The sequence below is a fragment of the Ciona robusta genome, chromosome 8 (assembly GCF_009617815.1).
Source record: "Ciona robusta chromosome 8, ASM961781v2".
Lineage (NCBI taxonomy): Eukaryota > Metazoa > Chordata > Ascidiacea > Phlebobranchia > Cionidae > Ciona > Ciona robusta.
This window is the reverse complement of record NC_143242.1, coordinates 3,543,035-3,562,268: the sequence shown is the minus strand read 5'-3', so window position 1 is coordinate 3,562,268 and position 19,234 is coordinate 3,543,035. Positions and strand designations below refer to the sequence as shown.

At 38.6% G+C, this 19,234-nt stretch overlaps 2 protein-coding genes across 3 annotated transcripts; one reads left to right on the top strand and one right to left on the bottom strand.

Annotated features, from left to right (window-relative positions):
- Positions 1–17: 17 nt before the first annotated feature.
- LOC149732375 (uncharacterized) lies at positions 18–18,329 on the bottom strand. 2 transcript variants are annotated; one of them, XM_089883695.1, is made up of 33 exons: positions 17,814–18,325; positions 17,517–17,746; positions 17,360–17,452; positions 17,195–17,294; positions 16,902–17,126; positions 16,502–16,588; positions 11,158–11,291; positions 10,546–10,723; positions 9,792–10,172; positions 8,909–9,202; positions 8,787–8,843; positions 8,410–8,533; positions 8,202–8,349; positions 7,712–7,865; positions 7,158–7,383; positions 6,795–6,897; positions 6,615–6,744; positions 5,987–6,115; positions 5,645–5,753; positions 5,146–5,284; positions 4,922–5,044; positions 4,278–4,479; positions 3,688–3,907; positions 3,158–3,320; positions 2,663–2,869; positions 2,261–2,484; positions 1,888–2,049; positions 1,486–1,612; positions 1,213–1,374; positions 1,065–1,156; positions 933–1,003; positions 716–876; positions 18–579 (listed from the first exon to the last, which is right to left on the bottom strand). In XM_089883695.1, exons 1-33 carry the CDS (start codon positions 17,860–17,862, stop codon positions 208–210), a joined length of 5,376 nt encoding a protein of 1,791 aa, XP_089739821.1. In that variant the 5' UTR covers positions 17,863–18,325; the 3' UTR covers positions 18–207. The 2 variants fall into 2 exon arrangements, with proteins under 2 accessions (XP_089739821.1, XP_089739822.1); XM_089883696.1 differs by lacking the exon at positions 18–579 and adding an exon at positions 604–630 and having other exon boundaries at positions 17,814–18,329.
- LOC149732376 (uncharacterized) lies at positions 13,539–16,618 on the top strand. Its single transcript, XM_089883718.1, has 2 exons — positions 13,539–15,713; positions 15,792–16,618. Exons 1-2 carry the CDS (start codon positions 14,396–14,398, stop codon positions 16,409–16,411), a joined length of 1,938 nt encoding a protein of 645 aa, XP_089739844.1. The 5' UTR covers positions 13,539–14,395; the 3' UTR covers positions 16,412–16,618.
- Positions 18,330–19,234: the final 905 nt, after the last annotated feature.

Sequence of the window (19,234 nt, the reverse complement as noted above, 5' to 3'; positions counted from 1 at the left end):
AACTACCATTTATCACATTTAGCTTACACAGTAGTTTATTTACACTATGAAACAGATAGTACACAAAGCTCGGCAGTAAGACACATGAACGGTTATCAGAAATATCGTTAGCTTGTTTGTATCAAAGTCCATAGAAATCACTATGGACTTTGGTTTGTATAAGGATTTTGATCTTAACATATTGAATTTCTAGTTTGATATTGCCTTTCACAGATCTGCCACTTTTTCGGTGGTCGACTTTACCTTTAAAGACAGGCCGACGCTAAAGTACAATGACGTTGCGCTGACACCATTTTCTGTTGCTGGGGCTCTAGGCTGGGGTGTATCTCTGCGTACCTTTACAGGCATACTGTTATTCCTAAATATGCCAGATTCTGCTTTGTTGCCTTGGCCACTAAAATGTTCAGCGTAATCTCTGTAAAATCGTTCTATTCGTTCTTTGCGTTCTGGTAAAGGAGTAACGGTGGCTTCCCCCTCAAAACCTGCATTCAAACATCCGAAATCGACATCTGCACCATCACTACAACTTGCAGATTCATCCGAAACAGTGACAACCACCTTTCGATTAAGCATAGGCGTCTGAAATTTATAAGTCTAAAATTGATGTGACATAGTTCGCTATGTGCTTATCTGTAACACGAAAAGTCTCAGTTATTTTGGACGTTATTACGTTCAGAAGCGAAGATGGAAGCGTCTAAAATATTTTGGTACTCACCAGTTTGTTTTTTAAAGCGACAGAATTTTCATTCTGTTGTATCGGTTCATGCTTTTGTACTTCCACAACTGATTCTGTACGTTCAGTAGTTGTGCCTGTAATCTCATTTTCGGACGAACTTGACTTTTTAAGTTCTGTAGTAGTCTGCAGCTCTCCAGCAACTGCGAAAAAAAGATTCTTAAAATCATAATACATCGGTTACAACACAAGTGTTTACCTCGTTTGGAATCGCTTTTCCATTTCGGTGTTATTGTCCGAACGACCGATCGCTTTATCACGCTGTCATTTCTAAAAAGTAAATGTATGAAAATCTGCATTTATTAATTACATCATGACTTTAAATTCTTACTGAGTTTCTTTGCTCTTCAACCAAGACCATGAACCGTTGGTCTGACTTGAGTTTTCAGTGTTGCCAGATGAAGATTTTCTACTTCGATAGCCCTGAAAAGAGACACACTTTACATGAAGCTCGCTTGCAACACTACAATATAAGTTACCATCGATGTTGTCGTGTTGTAGTTTGACCTCGTGACGCTGTTAGTCACGTGGTAGCGACCTCTCACCCATGAAGGACATAAATTTCGTCTCCTGGCGTATTTCGCCAACTCGGTCCTTACTCGTTCGTTTAGGAGGCAGTGGAAAATAAATATGAAAACACCCTTAACAAAAAGATTCGATTTAACATTTAGTAAGAACAAGCATATTGAAAGTCAACCAACTTATCACTATTGGAGCTGGTAACAAACAAACATTATAGCTAGTTTAGCTACCTGTAAAGCATTGCATGTGGTGAATAGGTAAGCCATAACTACAGACTTTGAATCCACAAAGAAGACACCAAATATCCAAGTTATACCAAGAAGACAGAGCAAAACAGAAGAACCTTTAATCCACGTTCTGAAGAAGATGGTGAAAAAATACAAATTTACAAACACGTTCTTTATATAAACCGGTTTATTCTGTTGATTGGGATATGCGTAGCAGGGCAGGGAACGATGGGCTACCGTTTTAACCTACTTTTCCTCGTCCCATTTGGTATAGTTAACAAAAAGCAATCAAAGAATAGTAAAATCATATCCTCTGTTATTATTTGTTAAAACACTGTCCGTATATTCGGATATTGTGTTCTAAAGGTGTCCTATCTTACGCCACAGTACTATAGCTTTACTTACTTGGTTTTTGCAAGCCTACTTCTGTGCGCCGGCGTTGTAATGCGATGAGATCTCATGACTCTCATCGCGATAAAGAAGAAGTAAATATTCACGCATATCACGCACAAAGCGGGTCCAACAAAACTCCAAATCATCAAGTCGTCTTTGGCATGCAACCAACAACTAAAAGAGAAAAAGCTAACTTTCAAGGTCGTACCAATCCTATGGGTTATCTATATTGTCAGTCATACATTACAAACAAATCACATAAATGATCAACTTGTAAGCGTAAACGAGGTGTGTGAAACAAAGCACCTTCGTGTTATAACAGCCGCTGCCACGTTAGGATAAATAACTTACACTCATTCATTTATTATGTTCAATATACGATTACCTTTGAGTAGTCCCGTAGCCATCATATCTTATAGCTGCCGTAATAGCAACCACAAGAATCGGGCTTCCATATGCGAAGGCATAATAACAGGCAAGTCGCGAGGACTTGTCGATTTCAAACACTTTCACAAGTGAGACGTACAAATGCATTCCTTCGATGCACATCCACGCGAAAACGGTCAGGAAGAGGTAATGCAAAACTCCCGCAATTATAGGGCACAACAGCTGCAATCCATAATAATAATTAAAGAATACTTAAATCTAAAAATACGACAGACGTTAAAACACGCTGACAGTTAAAAACATATTTACATTTGGTCCTAAGAAAGAAGGAAAATTTTGTTCTAGATTAACTTCAACTTAATTTAGATTAGTTTAAAGTCAGTAAAAACAGTAGCCATACCGGATAATTTGTTTTATCGGCGCCTAATAGGAAAGCAGTTTGCGCCAGACCAAGAGTAAAGCAGAGATTCTTGTGTATAGAAGTCCTGATTGACCGCAGACCACGCAAGGTGTTGAAACAAAAGACACACATGACGAGACAGACGATGGACATTGAACAACCGATCCATGTTATGTAAGTCAGAACCTCGTTATTGATTTTATCGAGCTGCAGGAAAAGCAATTAACTTGTCAGTTTAAGTATTTACAAAGTTTAAATGTAGTTTGGCAAATTCAAAGTAATTCAGACAGCGGCATCTGGAAAGGGTCGCATAACATATACAAACAAAAGTCACCGCAAATACAACATCCATTAAGAACTTGTGGTATGGCTCTTTCGGCAAAAAATGGATAACCGACGTTTTAACGTCCTATTCAAGTCGTCTTTATCAGGGTGAAACAGTTTAGGACAAAAAGGATAATTGCTTTCTTCTCCTGTTTGTTTTATTTCACTGACCTGAACTCCTCTAACATCCATTAGAATTGCAAAATTAGTCAAATGGTCGCATTCACATTCAGTATGTGTATTGTTGCTTCGTATCCTTTTACAACCTTCAGTTGACCAATGTCCAGCGGACGAATTGCCCACTACTGCGAGTTTCGGCTTCCAAAATACACACCTTTAGTAAAATACATTGTACAATACTTATTCGTAGCAAATGTACAATGAATCCAAATATATAGTACTGTCGGGAAGATGCTGGGGGACACCTTTAACACATAATATCCAAATATTCTGATCGTGTTTTAAACAATTAATAACGGTTCATTGGAGACGTGAGAATACGGTTTTATAATTCTTTGAATGTTCTTCGTATATACTACCAAATAGGGCGAAAAAAAAATAAAAGGAAAAGTTGTACTACTTTTCCCCGCATACTACTTTACACTCTTTACTTGTTTTAGTGAATCTTGCAACACCAAAATAGCTAAACCAATTATGCAACTCGCACATATGCACATGCAACAACGCTAATACTTCTATACCTCATAGTACAATGCACAGATGTGTTCTTATGCTTTAAAAGGAACTTCACTTTTTGCGTCTTCAGCAATTCTACGGGCGCTGGCTGAACGGAAGCAGATATGACGTATGAGTTGACCAAGTACCGATCTTCACTCGTACTCGTGTTGTTCAATAATGAAACATTACCACGGCTATCCTTGTCCTTATCAAGTGTTTGTACATTACCCTCAAAGCTGTTACCTGAAAGAATCTAATTAAACTATATTGATCTTAAAAACGTTGTTCTATCGGTTCTAAAGTGAAGCTCCAATATGTGAGCTGAGTTAAGCACGCTTTTTGTGGTGGCAATTAATGTTTATAAAACAAAAGTTTTATTAGTTAAAAACAAGAAGTAAAACTTTTAGCATCTGTTAAGTTGGATAAAAGATTTCGGTGCATAACGGCCACGCTTTTTAACTGACAGTCTTTCCCACGCTTTTTGACCATATCGTGTTTTAACAACTGTTGTTTTGCTGTTGATTCCCTTCGCTTGGTTGGAATATGACCTTCGCTATCGTTTTCAAATAAATCAATAAAAGTTATGTTTTAAAAAATACTAATACAATTTTACCTAGCAGCGTATCGAGGTTCTTGTATACTGCGAACACTACAGTTGTATCATTGGCAGCATTAGGTGAATAAGGCACAGCTATCGAGCCAGAATCATCGATCCAGTTTGTATCGTTGCTTTTCTGGGAACTCGAGGGAAACTGGACTCTATTAACAGAGTTTAATTTTTGGCTTTGCGGATTTTTGCCTCCAAGTGACATGACCTGTAATATATCATCATATTTAAGCCGACATTGTTTTATAGTTTGATTTCATGAGTATAGGTGTCAAGCTGGGTAACATGAAATGATATGGCAGAGTGGAGGAAGATGGGATACCTTTTCATTCTATTTTCGCGTCCTATTTGGTAGTAAACAAAGAACAATAAAAGAATTATAGAACCGTAGGTTATTCTTACGAATCCCATATAGAGCACAGACCGTTGTTAACTGTTTAAAATACGATCCGGATATTTGGATATTATGTGCTAAAGGTGCCCCGTCTTCAAACACCCTACTATACATTAGTTTAAATTTGTACCAGTAAGCTTAATCACAAAATTACAACTTTTGATGTCTGTATAAATGCGCTGAAGCACTTGTTGATGAGATATTTCAGAATATTTTTAAATTAACCGGTATTACATTAGATCCTAAACCAATTCACCTGAAAAGCAGTATTTTCGAAATAGTTTGTAACTGATTCCCCTGTATCTATTTGCTTGCCAATCTCGAATCCCATGTCGTCCACGACTTCTGTGACGTCATAAGCGTTCGACGCTCTTTCGTTCTGCAAAATTCAACAATGAAGTTTCTTGGAAAAAAACTTATTATTTTCTATCATATTAAAAAAAGTTACTAAAAAAAAGTTATTATTTTCAACCATGTAACCTCTGGTATTTCATTCCAAACGTCGATTAGTTTTTCACCAAGTAGAGTGTTTACTGTGGTTTGAACAGACTTCAGTAACATTTTGCTTTCTTTGGTTGAATTTGATGTTACATTCGTACTTGTCTTAATTTCAGAAAGCCTGCAAAATGTCAGATATTTAAAAAAAAATCGTTATAAAAAAACTGAAAAAATAATAACCGACAAAGTAAGGACTGTTCCCGCGTTGTCCCGCAAGAATATAAAATTTGCTTCTTTTTTAATTTAGTATCCTGTTTAAAAATATTTCCTTTCCCCACCATATATGGTATGGCGGGGAAGATAGAACCCCCTTTAATCCTTTTCTCAACCCATTCAGTAGTAAACAAAGAATATTCAAAGAGTTTTAAAACTATATTCTCGCGACTGCCATAGACTGTTGTTATTTATTTAAAACACAATCAGGATATTTAAAAGTAGGTGCTGAAGGTGTCCCATCTTACCCCACTCTACTATGTCCTACCTTTTAACAACCAGAAGATTCTCCAACAAGTCAGGTGAAGAAATTGAGTTACTGGATTGTAAGAACTCTGCTTGTTCTTCAGCAATGGATGATGCAGTAATGTTTGAGCCTGGCCATATATGCGAAACATTATAAGAATTCAAATGTAGGTGGCGCCAAGTGTATTATCAATGAAATAACGGGGGGCAATTGTCTGTTTTTTTACTTTAAAAAACCGACATTCTGTTTGAAATACAGCAAGGCATTATTATAGTTTACGGTTAATTGTCTTGTCCAATGACACATATGCCCCTTTCACACATATTCTAATAATGTTACCACAAAGCCACATGTTAGCCCCACCTGGTTCTAAATGTTCCAACGATCGAGATATTTCGTAAATGCGATCCGAGATACATTGGCTCATATCTGGAACGTCGTGTGACCATTGACCACCTTGTTGGCATTCAAGTGTAACTCGACCCATCGTCCCTTGGGAAAATATGTGTATTTAGTATTCCTATATTTATAATATTAACGCTCAATCCATATTTGTGGAACAACCGATTCGCCGTTACAGTAAACTCAATATATAGCAGGGTGCTGGGAGAAGATGGGACACCTTTTTATTTTCAGACGAGAGCTTCTGGCACTGACAGTTAATTTCTTATACAAATCCAATATATATAGTTTAATTTTCTCGTCAAATTTGGTAATAAACAAATAAAATTCAAACAAATATAAAACCGTTTCCCCACGACTCCTATAGACCGTTGTTAATTGTTTAAAACACGATCAGGACATTTGGATATTCTGTGCTAAATGTATCCCATCTCCCCCCCCCGTGCTATATACATTGGAATTTTGATTAAATTTAAGTATGGTACCGAATCGACGCTCTAGTAAGCTTAAAAAAATATCTATCGAGCTTCTGGAACGGCGTTCATGTGAATTCAGTCTGAAATTCAGCTTTTATATTATGAACATATACCTGGTGGACAGTTGGTTGAAATAATTCCCGGCGAACTTTCATAAAACTTTACGCCGTCAACGGTTACGCTGGAGCAAGTTATAGTGTTGCTGGTAGGTGAGATAGCTTCGTTGGTATGCAATATTGCGGTCTAAAAGTAAAAGTTATAAGCCTTAGAAGTAAGATAACAAAATGCTTAACCGTTTCTGCGGTCGTCACGATGTTTTGCGTGGTTACAGCTAAAGTTTCAGCAAGTGTTGCAGTTGTCGTGTTCGGTTCACCAAGATGCAAAAGTGCTTGAAGTCTAATGAATAAAAATGTTAACTTTTACTCCACAGTATAAAAGTACGACAGGGGAAGATGGGACACCTCTTCGTTCTATTTTTTTGTCTCATTTGGCAGTAAACAAGAGCATTCAAAGAATTATAAAAGCGTATCCTCACGACTTTCGTCATAGACCGTTGTTAATTGTTTAAAACACGATCAGGATATTTGGATTTTATGTGAACAAGGTGTTCTATCTAACCAAGCAGAACCATACTAAAACTGTTATATCATTTATACCTTATCGGTGCTTTTGTTGGCTCAATCATGGTTCCGACATCTTCTGATTGAAACAGGTCAAGCAGAAGAAGGCCGTCTTCTCCGTCGACGCTGTTCTGCTTCTCATATACTTTAACATCACTACTTGACAGACTTCTCTCCGTTGTATTATGCGCATTGTTTTGTATTGCAGTCGACAGGACATGTTTAGTTGATGTTTCTTGCAATGGAGCAGGGGGAGTGCTTGCTGTAAAAAAATCACATCGTTAACAGTTGGACTAAATATATGAATGAATGAAAGTATTTAACTTGTTTTATCCTCGCATGGCGGAGCATTCGCAGCCATCATAACACAGGTGTTCTGTTTCATACACCTCGTGTCTCGAGTTACCACATATGTAACGTCATAGGTGATTTTTTTAGGAGAAAGGGTGATATAACAACGTTTTTTTAAAAAGTATATATTCCTAAATTTAAACCACCTATAAAGAACCTCTCGGTTGAAATAATTACCGTTAAGTGTCTTTCAATGATTTATTTCATTTTTTTTTAAACTCTATAAATTACAAATTTACCCGATTCATGAATTGTATGTCCTTCAAAACTATTCATATCTGGAAGTGTGAAGTTGTAAGACGCTGAGCTTTCGCAAACAAATCGAATTTCGACGTCAGATAGATTCGTAGGTGGTAGTAAGGATAGCAAACGTGTCACCGACAATTTGCACGACTGTAAATACAAAAGCATTAATTCATTCATTCAAGTTATATAGGATGGGCGAGTCTGCATAAGATTTTTTCATCCTATTTATATCAGACTGTTATTTACACGTTAACTCAGATGTTAAAGGTTCTAGACGCTGCATGCCCCAAGATTTTAAATGAAAAAACTGTGCGTTTTGTAGTGAAAATTGAAATTTTCAAGGGACAGCGAAATGACATATGTTGCCGATTGGTGTGAAACAAGCTTTCGTATTTGACAAAGATTGGTTTATGTCCTGCGCAAACATACATGTCCGATGCGACAAGCATTTAATTGAACTCCTATTTTAGAAAACATGATTACCGGTTTCCCATCACATACTGCTCTTATCAATGTTGATGAACGGCTGGTTACGTCATATAAGTCTGACGTAGGCCCCTCGCCCATTTTCGAGACAAGAGAAGCGAATTGGATTCGTATGAGTGAGCTATTCTTCATTGTACAATGTAACCTGTACAGTAGTTATAATTAGGTAGATTGATATTAAAGTTTTTAGTTAAGCTTTTTTTACTTGAGTTCTTCTGTGTGCCGGTTTAGTATCACGTGGTATGTGTTGTCATGGCTACTGTCGTTGTCACACCTAGCGCCGATCATTTGATTGACACACTCGCATTGATAGCCAGGGTAAACCCAATCTAAAATGTAGATTCTGTTATAACACTGTAAAAATAGTATATAGTATAAGGGTGGTGGGGGGGATGGAACGCCTTTTTGTTCCATTATCTCGTCCCATTTGGCAGTAAAAAAGGACATCGAATTATAAAACCGTCTCCTCACGACTCCCGTAGACCGTTATTAATTGTGTAAAAAAAAGGTGTAGGCATTTTGATATAATTTGCTAAAGGTGTACCCCACCGTACTATACATATAAAGAGATGGTGCTATTACCTTTTAATTGAAGAGAATATGAAGTTTTCTGAACTGGGAGGTAGCTTTGGAATTGTTCTAAAAAGGTTAAGGCAAAATATTTACAAAAAAGCAATACTTGGCGTATATGTTCTAAAACCGACCTGCCACAATGTATGTATCGTAGTTTAAATTATAGCCCAGGTCTATAGTCGAAGATGGAGCTGTTATAAGTCGGCAGCCGAACCGGTTTGATCCGGAATTTTCTGGATCTTTTGTAACATCGAATCCAGTGCATTTAGGTGAACGTTTCTGCAAGCATAATGTTGCGCATTCTGAGCTTGAATTCAATGAAATCGGTCGCTTGTTTTGTTCAAATGCGAGCTCCGTTTTGGGAAAGTATCCGAAGACATCGGTTGATTCGAGAAGGCGGCGAACTGACAGTCGAACATACGTATCTAAGTAAACAAATAAACAAATGAACTTTGATTAAGAAATTGGAGAGCAAATTGCCTGTGATTAGATTTTGATTTCCTTCAAGGCGCCTCACGCCATGTTCACAACGCTACAGACTTGTTTACTTTTTGGCTTAAACTAGTGATGGGATATACACTCGTAGAATTACTGATCCAATGAACAAGCACCAGGGGTGAGTTATAGTGCATGGCAGAGGAAACACGGGCGGAACAAATGCGCACTGTACAGAGTTTATACCATACATGACAGCTATTCTACAAATAGGATTACACGGGTCTATGGCTCAGTGTGTGGTTCGGAACATTTTTTGTTATTTCGCAATTTGTTATTTCGTCTCCTGCTACATATGGTAGGGTGGGGGAAATAGAACACCTTTTTACTCTATTTTCTTGTCCTATTTGGTAATAAACAAAGAACATGAGGAATTTGAAAACGCATTTTCATGCCTCCAAAATACTTTTGTTAATTGTTTAAAACACGATCAGGATACTTCGATATTACGTGATAATGGTGTCCTGTCTTACCCCACTCTATTATATATTACACCAAGTAAAGCAATTATGTGTATACCTGAATTATTCACGGCACTAGTTTGTCCTGTGACCAGTTTCCAGTTACACCCTACATCCTCGACCGTATTCCCCATTCCTGAATCCTTTAAAGTTTTCAGTTGCTGTTGAATTTTCTCCAGCAAATACATTTTCGTTATACTTTGATCACACTCTGCAAGATTCAGGACCCAAATTGTTTTCTTTGCGCCAGAAATAACTTCTTGTTTAATGCTTAAATTTCGGTCTTGTAAAACTTCGAAAGAATCTAGAAGGCGATGCTTGAAAATATTGTCATTCCTTTGTTTTGGGTTTTCAAAGTCTACCCAGTCGTTTACTGGTCCATAGTTTAGCCAAGTTGCATTCAACGTCGAATAAAAGGTCTGAATAACCGGTAACCAGTCTGAAAATAGTTTGTTTTAGGTGTTTTGCATACAAAACACGTTGCTAATAACTTAACCAGACCGTATACAAACGAGAAATCGAACTCTTCGAGATAAATACATAAATAGTAGGGTGGGGAAGATGGGACACCTTTAGCACCTAATATTCAAATATCCTGATCGTGTTTTAAACAATTAACAACGATGTATAGAAGTCATGAGGTTGGGGTTTTATAATTTTTTGGATGTTCTTTGTACTACCAAGCGGGACGAGAAAATAGAATGAAAAGGTGTCTCAACTCCCCCCACCCTACTATATGAAAAACAGTGTGTAGAATATGACTATTGATTTGAGCAATGTATTGTACGTTGCGTTTATAGCTGTTTGCGTACCGTTGTATGGGACCATGTTCAAATACGATTGTTTTATAGAACTTGTTACACTGCAGCCGGTAAAATTAGCTTGTAGTCGACAGTTTTGGTTTTCTATGCCGCTTATCTTCACTCGTATCGCTGTGGTTGGCACAGGCCAATGTAGAAACAAAGTACGACTCGATGTTGAAATTGCGGTCTAAAAAGAACAACACTGGTTTGACGACCGAAGTTGCACTGTTTAAATAAGTACTATTTAAACAGATTCAAACCGCTAAGGTGGTTCATTCAAGTTACAACAATTTAGAGCAAACGCTTATAGAAAAGTATATAGAAAAGTGGTCTTTGTAAATTTGTCTTTGTAAAAGTTAAATATTTTTTAAAGAAACACAAAACAGCATTGGCCAAGAGGCTGTAAGAAAATATATATGGTATGGTGGGGAAAATGGGACACTTTTTCGTTCTATTTTCTCGCCTTTTTTAATAGTAAACAAAGAACATTCAGATAATTATTAAGCAGTATCCTCACGACTTCCATAGACCGTTGTTAATTGTTTAAAATACGATCAGGATATTTGGATATCATTTGCTAAAGGTGCCCATCTTCCCGCACAGTACTATATATGATATAACCTCCTGTCTTTCACTATAATTGTGGTAACTTTGATCGCCTTTGATTTGAACTTCGTAGTCGATTGTATCGCATGATTCACCAGTTTCCCTTTGAAGTGAGGTTAACCTTATAGAGTGTATGAAGAGTTTTTGGCCTGGAGAAAAAACGAACAGTTTGAAGTCTTTGTCAAATGCAGTGCGGAAATGCGAGTAAAAGTGCGGTTTGAAATTGGACAGCAGACGTTCGAGATTTAAACTGTAATTCTACCGGGCAGGTGGGTAGGTAAGTTCACGCAGTGGTAAATCACAATAGCCCCGTAGTGATTTCCTACAGACGTGTCTTATGTGATATTTGTAACGCTACGAGCTTCATTACCTCGTTGACGAATTGATCTAATCTGGCATGCCGACGACGCATGATAAACAAGCTTACGCGACCGAAGGGACGCCATAACAGGTAACAGGTGGCTGTATACCTACTTCCTTGCTAGTATAAGCAGGGACCACCGTGGTGCAAAGAATTCATAGACCCTGGATTGACTTCGTTAATTTTGACGATAATCAACTACAATTGCGCTGATGTTTCCCCTTTTGGGCGGGTAATGATAAAGAGAAGTCAATTTTCCAATCTTCCATTTGAGATTAGAACTGCGACGACCGCCGACGCTGCAGCGCGGAGCCAGTGTTATACCGATCGCGCCAATTAGGCCTGTTGAACCCAACCCGTTATGACGCTCACTATGGTGTCGTATTTCATACAAAGCCGATGCACATGCCAGAACAAAAATTATGAAATTCCGGTACACATACCGTTTTTCATGCGTGTTCAAAACTAAATTGGTTCGGTTGCAAGTTACATTCTTGGAAGGCAAGGTGTACGAAAAACACGCCCGTGTTATAACGAAAATACAGCACCAAGCAAAAAAAAAACAGTTGAATAAATGCTTTATAATGTCTATTAAATTCTATCTTTTTTAGTTCCGATTAAATATACCACAGAACCGTAAAAGTTATGAAGCGTTATCTAACGGGATTTCCGAGTTAGAAATCTTTCACCTCGCCGCGTCTGTGCAAAGGTGTTACGTTCGTAAGTATCTCAGCTCATCCCGCAGCGTTTCCTCGCAAATGGTTGTGCCACTGTATATAGCAAATGGTATATAAGGTGTAGTAGCTAGTCCTGAAGTAATAAGCCACAGTGGTGCAATGAATATTGTATGAGCGCATCGACCTAAAAAAATCGATATATCTGTTTCGAAAAGCGCGTTATGTAGGCGCAGATAAAGCGAAAGCCTCTCTGTTATATAGTACGACAACTCCTCTGTTACACAGTATACAATAATGATTAATGTACCATTGCAACAATTGTGCGGGTGAGCTAGTAAACAGCAGCATGCTATAGTATCCATTGCATTAAGGAGGAAATGGCTTTAGTGGAGGCAGGGCTATTTATAACAAATCAGCACAACTATAAAATGCGCATTAAAAGGTACCACCCACGGGTCTAGCGTTAGAACGTTTGGCAGGACGTGTTATAGATCAAAAACCGCAAATGATTGCAAGGCGTTATTAACATGGTTGGATCTAAAAATCCCCAACAGACCGCTGCCATCACATTGCCGTCAATCAGCCATTGTTTACGTTGTTATTCTCGCGGAAACATGTCTGCGCATACTCAAGGACCAGAGATTACCGTGCAGATATAGACCAGCGAGGCTGATGAGAAACGGTGCAGTTTGACATTGTCGCATATGTAAGCAACAAGTCGCGTGGATGGGCCGCTTCTGTCGCTTTGTGTGCTGCTTGGTTCGCACGGTGGAAAAACGCAGGTGTATAAAGGATTTACGAGTGAGCAAACGGTCGCCAACTGCTGCGCTGGAATTAGGCAAACACGCTGTAAAGTGCGAGGACCAGTTCCCAAGCGAGAACAAGGCAAGGCGCAATTTGCACTGCAGTCTGAGCATTCTCGACTATTCCCTTGCCAGATGAGAACTACTTGTCAGACAACATGTTCCAGACAAATTGGTTGATAAGATATAGTTAAAAAGCAGTTCAGTTAGACGTTTTTATATCACATGGGAGTTCACTAGGTTTACAATGTCGATGAATTGAACTGTATTGAAGTGGCCAGAGGGAAACCTGATCATAAAACGTAGTTTAACGTCTAATGATTAAAGTGGTTAGGCTGTCGTAAACGAAGCTGTATTATAAAGATCTGAAGCAATATTTCATATAGGGTTCTAATTAAGTGAGAGGATACAATTGTACAGTACAGAGAATTCGATCTCAAATTACAGGCCTGTGCCGTTACTCCGCGGCCGAATTAGGCAACATTGGCGTGTGCGTAGAGACGACGCCTATGAACTGAACGATGACAAATAATTACTGCTTGAAAACTATGCGCTTGCTGACGTCATAGGCCTATCAGGAGTAAACGCGTGTTTACGTTTGCTACCAATTGCTGGTGATGCGAGTGTCACTGATGTCAAAGTGACTAGCGGTTTTACGGCCTACACAGGTGCCTTTATTTAGATCTGAAAGAGATAATTGAACGTAAACAGAGCGACTATAGATGAATATTGGTGGAACTTGGGTGGCATATTGAGAAGAGCTTCTATCTAAGCAGGTCTATGGCTTGGTTAAAAATTCATTGGTAAATTTATATCAATGTGTCACTGTGTATGCGTTTAGCAATTTTAGTTCAGTATGTAGGGAGTCGTTTACTGTATACGTGTAGCGAGTATTAGTTCATGCACAACTGCATTTAAATTAGTATTGATTGACTGTCAGTCATCGCTTGTAATTCGTAATCCGAACGTACTTACGGTGGTCACGGAAAATAAATATGCCAGGCGGAAACATAGGTTATTGATTGAGGTATGGAATGTACTTTAATATTGGTTAACATGGGCGACAACATAAGTACGTCTGTAAATTCAATATAGATTGTCTGTACTGAGTGTTTACTCGCTTACTGTTTGTTTGCTAGGCTAGGGCACACCAGTGGTTTGAATTGTTGCCTCCTCGCTAGTTAGACCTATTGTGCTTTATAGCCTATTGGGATAAGAATGGCCCAACATTGTATAGTGCTCGCGTTGCTACTCTTTCAATGTAGTTAGGTTTGTTTGCGTTGTGGAATTTGCGGTTACGATTATACGTTCGGTGGTATTTGCGATACCGCGCCAGGACTGATGAAGGTTTAAGACCTAATTTTAATCAACGTGTTTTTTCATTTAAAGGTGTTAAGAAAAGTTATTTAAACATGAAGAGAGACTACTTTGCGATTTACTGTGGCAGCAGAAAGTTAAATATCTCAAAGGAGGTTCTAACATCTAACAGTGACTACTTTCGTGCCATGTTTGATTCGGGTATGACCGAGTCACAGAAAGGGAAGTTACGAGTCCGTATGGACGAAGACGATATGTTCAGTCCAAAAACCTTACGTCGGGTTTTCGGATTTCTAAAGAACTTAGAAAATTGCGGTCGAAACCGTAAAGCTGGTGTTTCTTTTTGGAAGGCAAAAGAAGAATTGACAAATAAACGAAACAAGGGTTACCAGCGATACACCTCAAGTGAAAGTAAACTCTGCAGTTGGATTAAAAAGGCTTCTACCGAAGACGTAAGACACTTGTTGTCAGCTGTTGGTTATTTTCAAATGCACGGCCTAATGCAACAACTAATGACATGTAAAAGTGAAAGTATGGATCACGTTTTAGCAGCCAAGGTTCTACCCTTTGCATTAGATTGCGGTATGCTCGATTTGCACACTCTAGCGTTCAACTCTGTCGTACAAAACTACATCGAATTTCTGCGTTACGTGGACAGTGACACTAGCGCCATCACTCGGGAGCTTTCGGCCGAGATTCTGACCGCTCGTTGTCTTGGAAAAGACACGCCAGACAACGACCTGTGCGCGCTGTACAGAACAGACGTAGAAATTTGTGACAACGGAGGGGTTCGATGCTCGTACACTTTGGTCAAATTTTCTCCAACAAATGACGTCACAGACTCGCAGTGGAAAGCGGAAATAGTTGATGACATCACAACTGACGCAGACGAACACGTGGTCGATACCGTCACAATTAACAATTATCTATATGTCGTCACGTCACAATACGTCAGACCGAACACAAACATAAGAATCTACAGATACAACCCAAATTATCAGTCAACGAAAAGAGCCGATAAACATAACACTACCAACAGATGCAGCATGGACTTACCGGCTAAAAAGCTTTACACTGTAGGTAGTGGCACTTGTACGCCAACAACGACTCCAACAAATAAGTCTACCAACCAGTCACCCAATATTTGTCGTGCTTGGTGCCTGGAATCAGCAGTGTTGACCAAACACGGTTATGTGACTGGTTTTCAAGCTACTACCGGTACAGCAATAAACGGTTCTCACGATAAATGCGGCAGCACTGGAATTTACATTCTTGGGGCACGACGCACGACACAAGGCAGAAGAACAAGAACACAGAATACAGAGTATTTAACTGACGTTGATTGCTACGACCCAATAAAGAACCAATGGTTTTCAAAGGCACCAATTCGAGTTACCGATCACAGCAAGACCGGTAAGTATTTAGCCCCATATTACTTAACATAATATACCATACTAATTGCAATTTGTTAATATATCGTTTACTTTTCAGGCTGTTTGAGTGCTTTGAAACGAACCCAATCTGCAAGTATCGATGCTATTTGCGTGAAACCGACCACCAACAAAGATGGGCAAATAAGAGTTTCAATACAAAAGCGACCAAGTGACCTCAATGCAGATTACGCGCTCGGTCGATCGGGCCAAATTCATGACGTCGTTTCTAAGCGTGGTACAGTTTTCCGTGACGTCACGAACTTGATTTATGACCCGCTAGACAATAGTTGGGAAACGGAACGACACAGCGATTGCAACGCAGGCATGGGGACTTGGTATCAACGGCAAGACCCCCTCTTGCGAAATGACATTCAAAATGAGGCATTCTATCATTCAGGGAGCCAAGTAGTAGCTCGGTACTGCAATGAATCGTCGGCCTTTCGACTAATTAGCGATAAAACTGCCAGAAAAGGATCGGACGCCGTTCGGTTGGAAGTTAGGAACAGAAGGAAATGCGGAGAACAATCTACTAAAGTTATTTACAATGTCCCGACGCCATTGAGCACAAATTACGACCAAAATGCTATTGAGCTCAGCCGAGTGGACAATGTACTCGTTAATTCTCAATTAGCCGTTCCCTTGCTGTTTAAGTTGCGTTTTCCACAAAGCCACATGTAATTTGTGTGATTTCTTGCACACGCACTCTTCAAATCTTATAGAGTCGTTCTCTTATTTCGATTCTGTACTCGGTCGCTTTTTTGTACTTACCGAATTCGAATTCCACTGACTTGAATGATCTTCCTACTTCAATTTCTTGCTGTGATTCTTCTGCTCGTTTTCCATTCACCTTTTCCACTGTGAAAATAAAATAAAAATTGCAAATTACTTTGCGGGTTCTAGTACATACAGGAAAACATTTTGGTGTAAAATATGGGCCAACACTTTATTTAACCGGAACAACTAAGGAGTGGTTTTTTTGTCATAGTTTTAACAAAAACAGTGTTGATCGACTTTATCAATTTATTCAATGCTTTATATTTCTGATTTTGCGAGGAATGCAATTGTGTAGGATTTATAGGAAAGTCAATCGTCGGTGTGTCTCAAAACTAATGTGAGCTAATTGGAGCACGTCAGCAAAACATTGGGTAATTTTAAAATCAGCACAAACCTGTTATATGATCATTGCAATCCAATGTCTTGTAGCAGATTCCACCATTTCCGCAATACGGATTTCCGCATTGAATTGGGGAACTTGCTTGGCATGGTTCAATATCCCGGGTCTCAAGTGCGTCTTCAGGTGACAGAATATATCTTTCATTAATCGAGAGTCTGTACACGCAAGAGGATAGCGTTTGGCTGTACATTAATTCGTTGGTGGAATTTTGAGACAGTCCTGCAAGCGTGACAGAAAATTAGATGAGTGATTTTTGTACCTTACAGTCATTCAAGTTCTTATCTTACCTAGAAGCATAGCAGAAACAGTTGTTGTGATAAAAGCTGAGAGAAACTGCCTCGGTACTTTATAGTTGATTGGTTGTAAGTCGTCCATTTCAAGTCTTAACTATAGCAGAACAAATAGAATAGGCAAAGTATAATAAATATTCTAGTTTTATTTTCCATGCTTACTTTCGAGCCGTTTCGCTGAAACTTCAAGACATGAAACTCCTCAGAAACCTCTAAATGCTGCGCCACTGGCAGCGTCACAGTAGCTTCGTTTTTCTGCTTGGCATAAACGTATAATTTGTAATATGCTAACTACTAATGAAAATTCCGATAAATATACCTTTCCAAGACTGAACATCAGTGCACCGTTCTGCATGCCAACAGCAATCCATGAGTTGCCGATGCCTCTATAATACAACAGAAGTCCATTCGTGGAACTCAGTGTGAACATCACCTTTAGCTTCCTTATCTCCTGTGAATCTGCTTGGGGGGTGTTGGGCGATTGGCCAAGAGCAAAATTCGCGAAGCTTTGGCTGCGCAGACGAATCGCGTGAAGCTGAATTCCGACATCTTTTGGATAGAAAGAATAGAATTGGTTAAAAAGGTACTACTGAAATTGCCATTGTAAACTTTTTACCTAAGTTTATGAGAAATAATACAGCGACAAACCAATTAGCGATCTTCATTTTCGCCTGTCGAATAAAACTTTCACTATTTTTCGATTATTATTTAGTACAAAATATCTTCTTTCAACTTAACCTCGTATTTTCAACACTGCTCGATATGACCACAGACTGCATGTATGCTGACCTCGTAAATGAAACAAACTTCCGAAGTTCGCTGGACATAGGGGAATTGTCGGCAAAGGAAAAAGGGCATGGACAAAAGTGACAAACAATAGTTACTGTGGATTGTAACTTTATACGCGACGATATTTTCTCGTCCCATTTGGTGGTAAATAAAGAGCATTCAAAGAATTATAATACCGCATTCGCACAACCCCGGTAGACTGTTGTTAATTGTTTAAACACGATCCGGAGATTTGGATATTATGTGTCGAAGGTGTCCCATATTCCCCCGCGGTACTTAATATTTCTTTACCCGCTGGCCGCTCGCCAATGATGATGACAGAATCTTGAATACCGTATCCTCTGGCTTAGACGCCAATGCGTGTTTTATGTCTTTATTCACGTATTTTGGGCTTTAAAACATCACCAAAGCATTCAAAGCTACTGCACAAGTAAATTTGAAAAACATTAATATAAGATTTCTATTTCACACCATATATTTCAATTAGCTCCATAGATATCTTTTAAGTTTAGTTCAATTATTTATTTTGTTACCTGACCGCTTGTTTGCTTCCTTTTCCTTCTAGATATAACGTACACGAACATTACTTACGATTAGTTCGCGCGACTTTCAAAAGGATGTTTTAATGTGTGATAACAACACAATATGTACTCTGTTTTAAGTTTTTATTTCACGTTATTGTTAGCGTAGTAAACATTAGTCGGAGCGTTTAGGTAACTAGTTTAAAATTTGTTTTGTGGTATAGTTAAGCGACTCCCTCCTAGCATATAGTTAATAGAGAAACAAATCCAATATAATTGGACAGTTTATTACAATAGAAACCACACATTTTGCAAAAAGAATGCAAACAGCTTGTTTTTCATGCAACACAAAATGCAGCACTAACATTACATAAACGTAGTAATATATGCGGTATAAATACACATGATTACATAAACATACATCTATACATATTTCATCAATAAACGAACAAACGTTTGGCCCTTTTTTACTTTGATAAGAGTGTTACACCCATGTCTTTTTATTATTTTTTCAATGTTACCATGTTAGCATGTCACACTGTTAAACAGAGTGGAGAATTACTTGGTATTCCTGCCGCTGGATACCAGTAAAAAAATTGTAATTTGGTCCTTACATCTCTCCAATACGCACCTAAAATGTTTATAAGCCATACCTTTTGGGCATTTTTAAACCAAATCCCTTATTTTTTTAAACAAATGACACTGTGGGTACCAGGAAGATATAGAA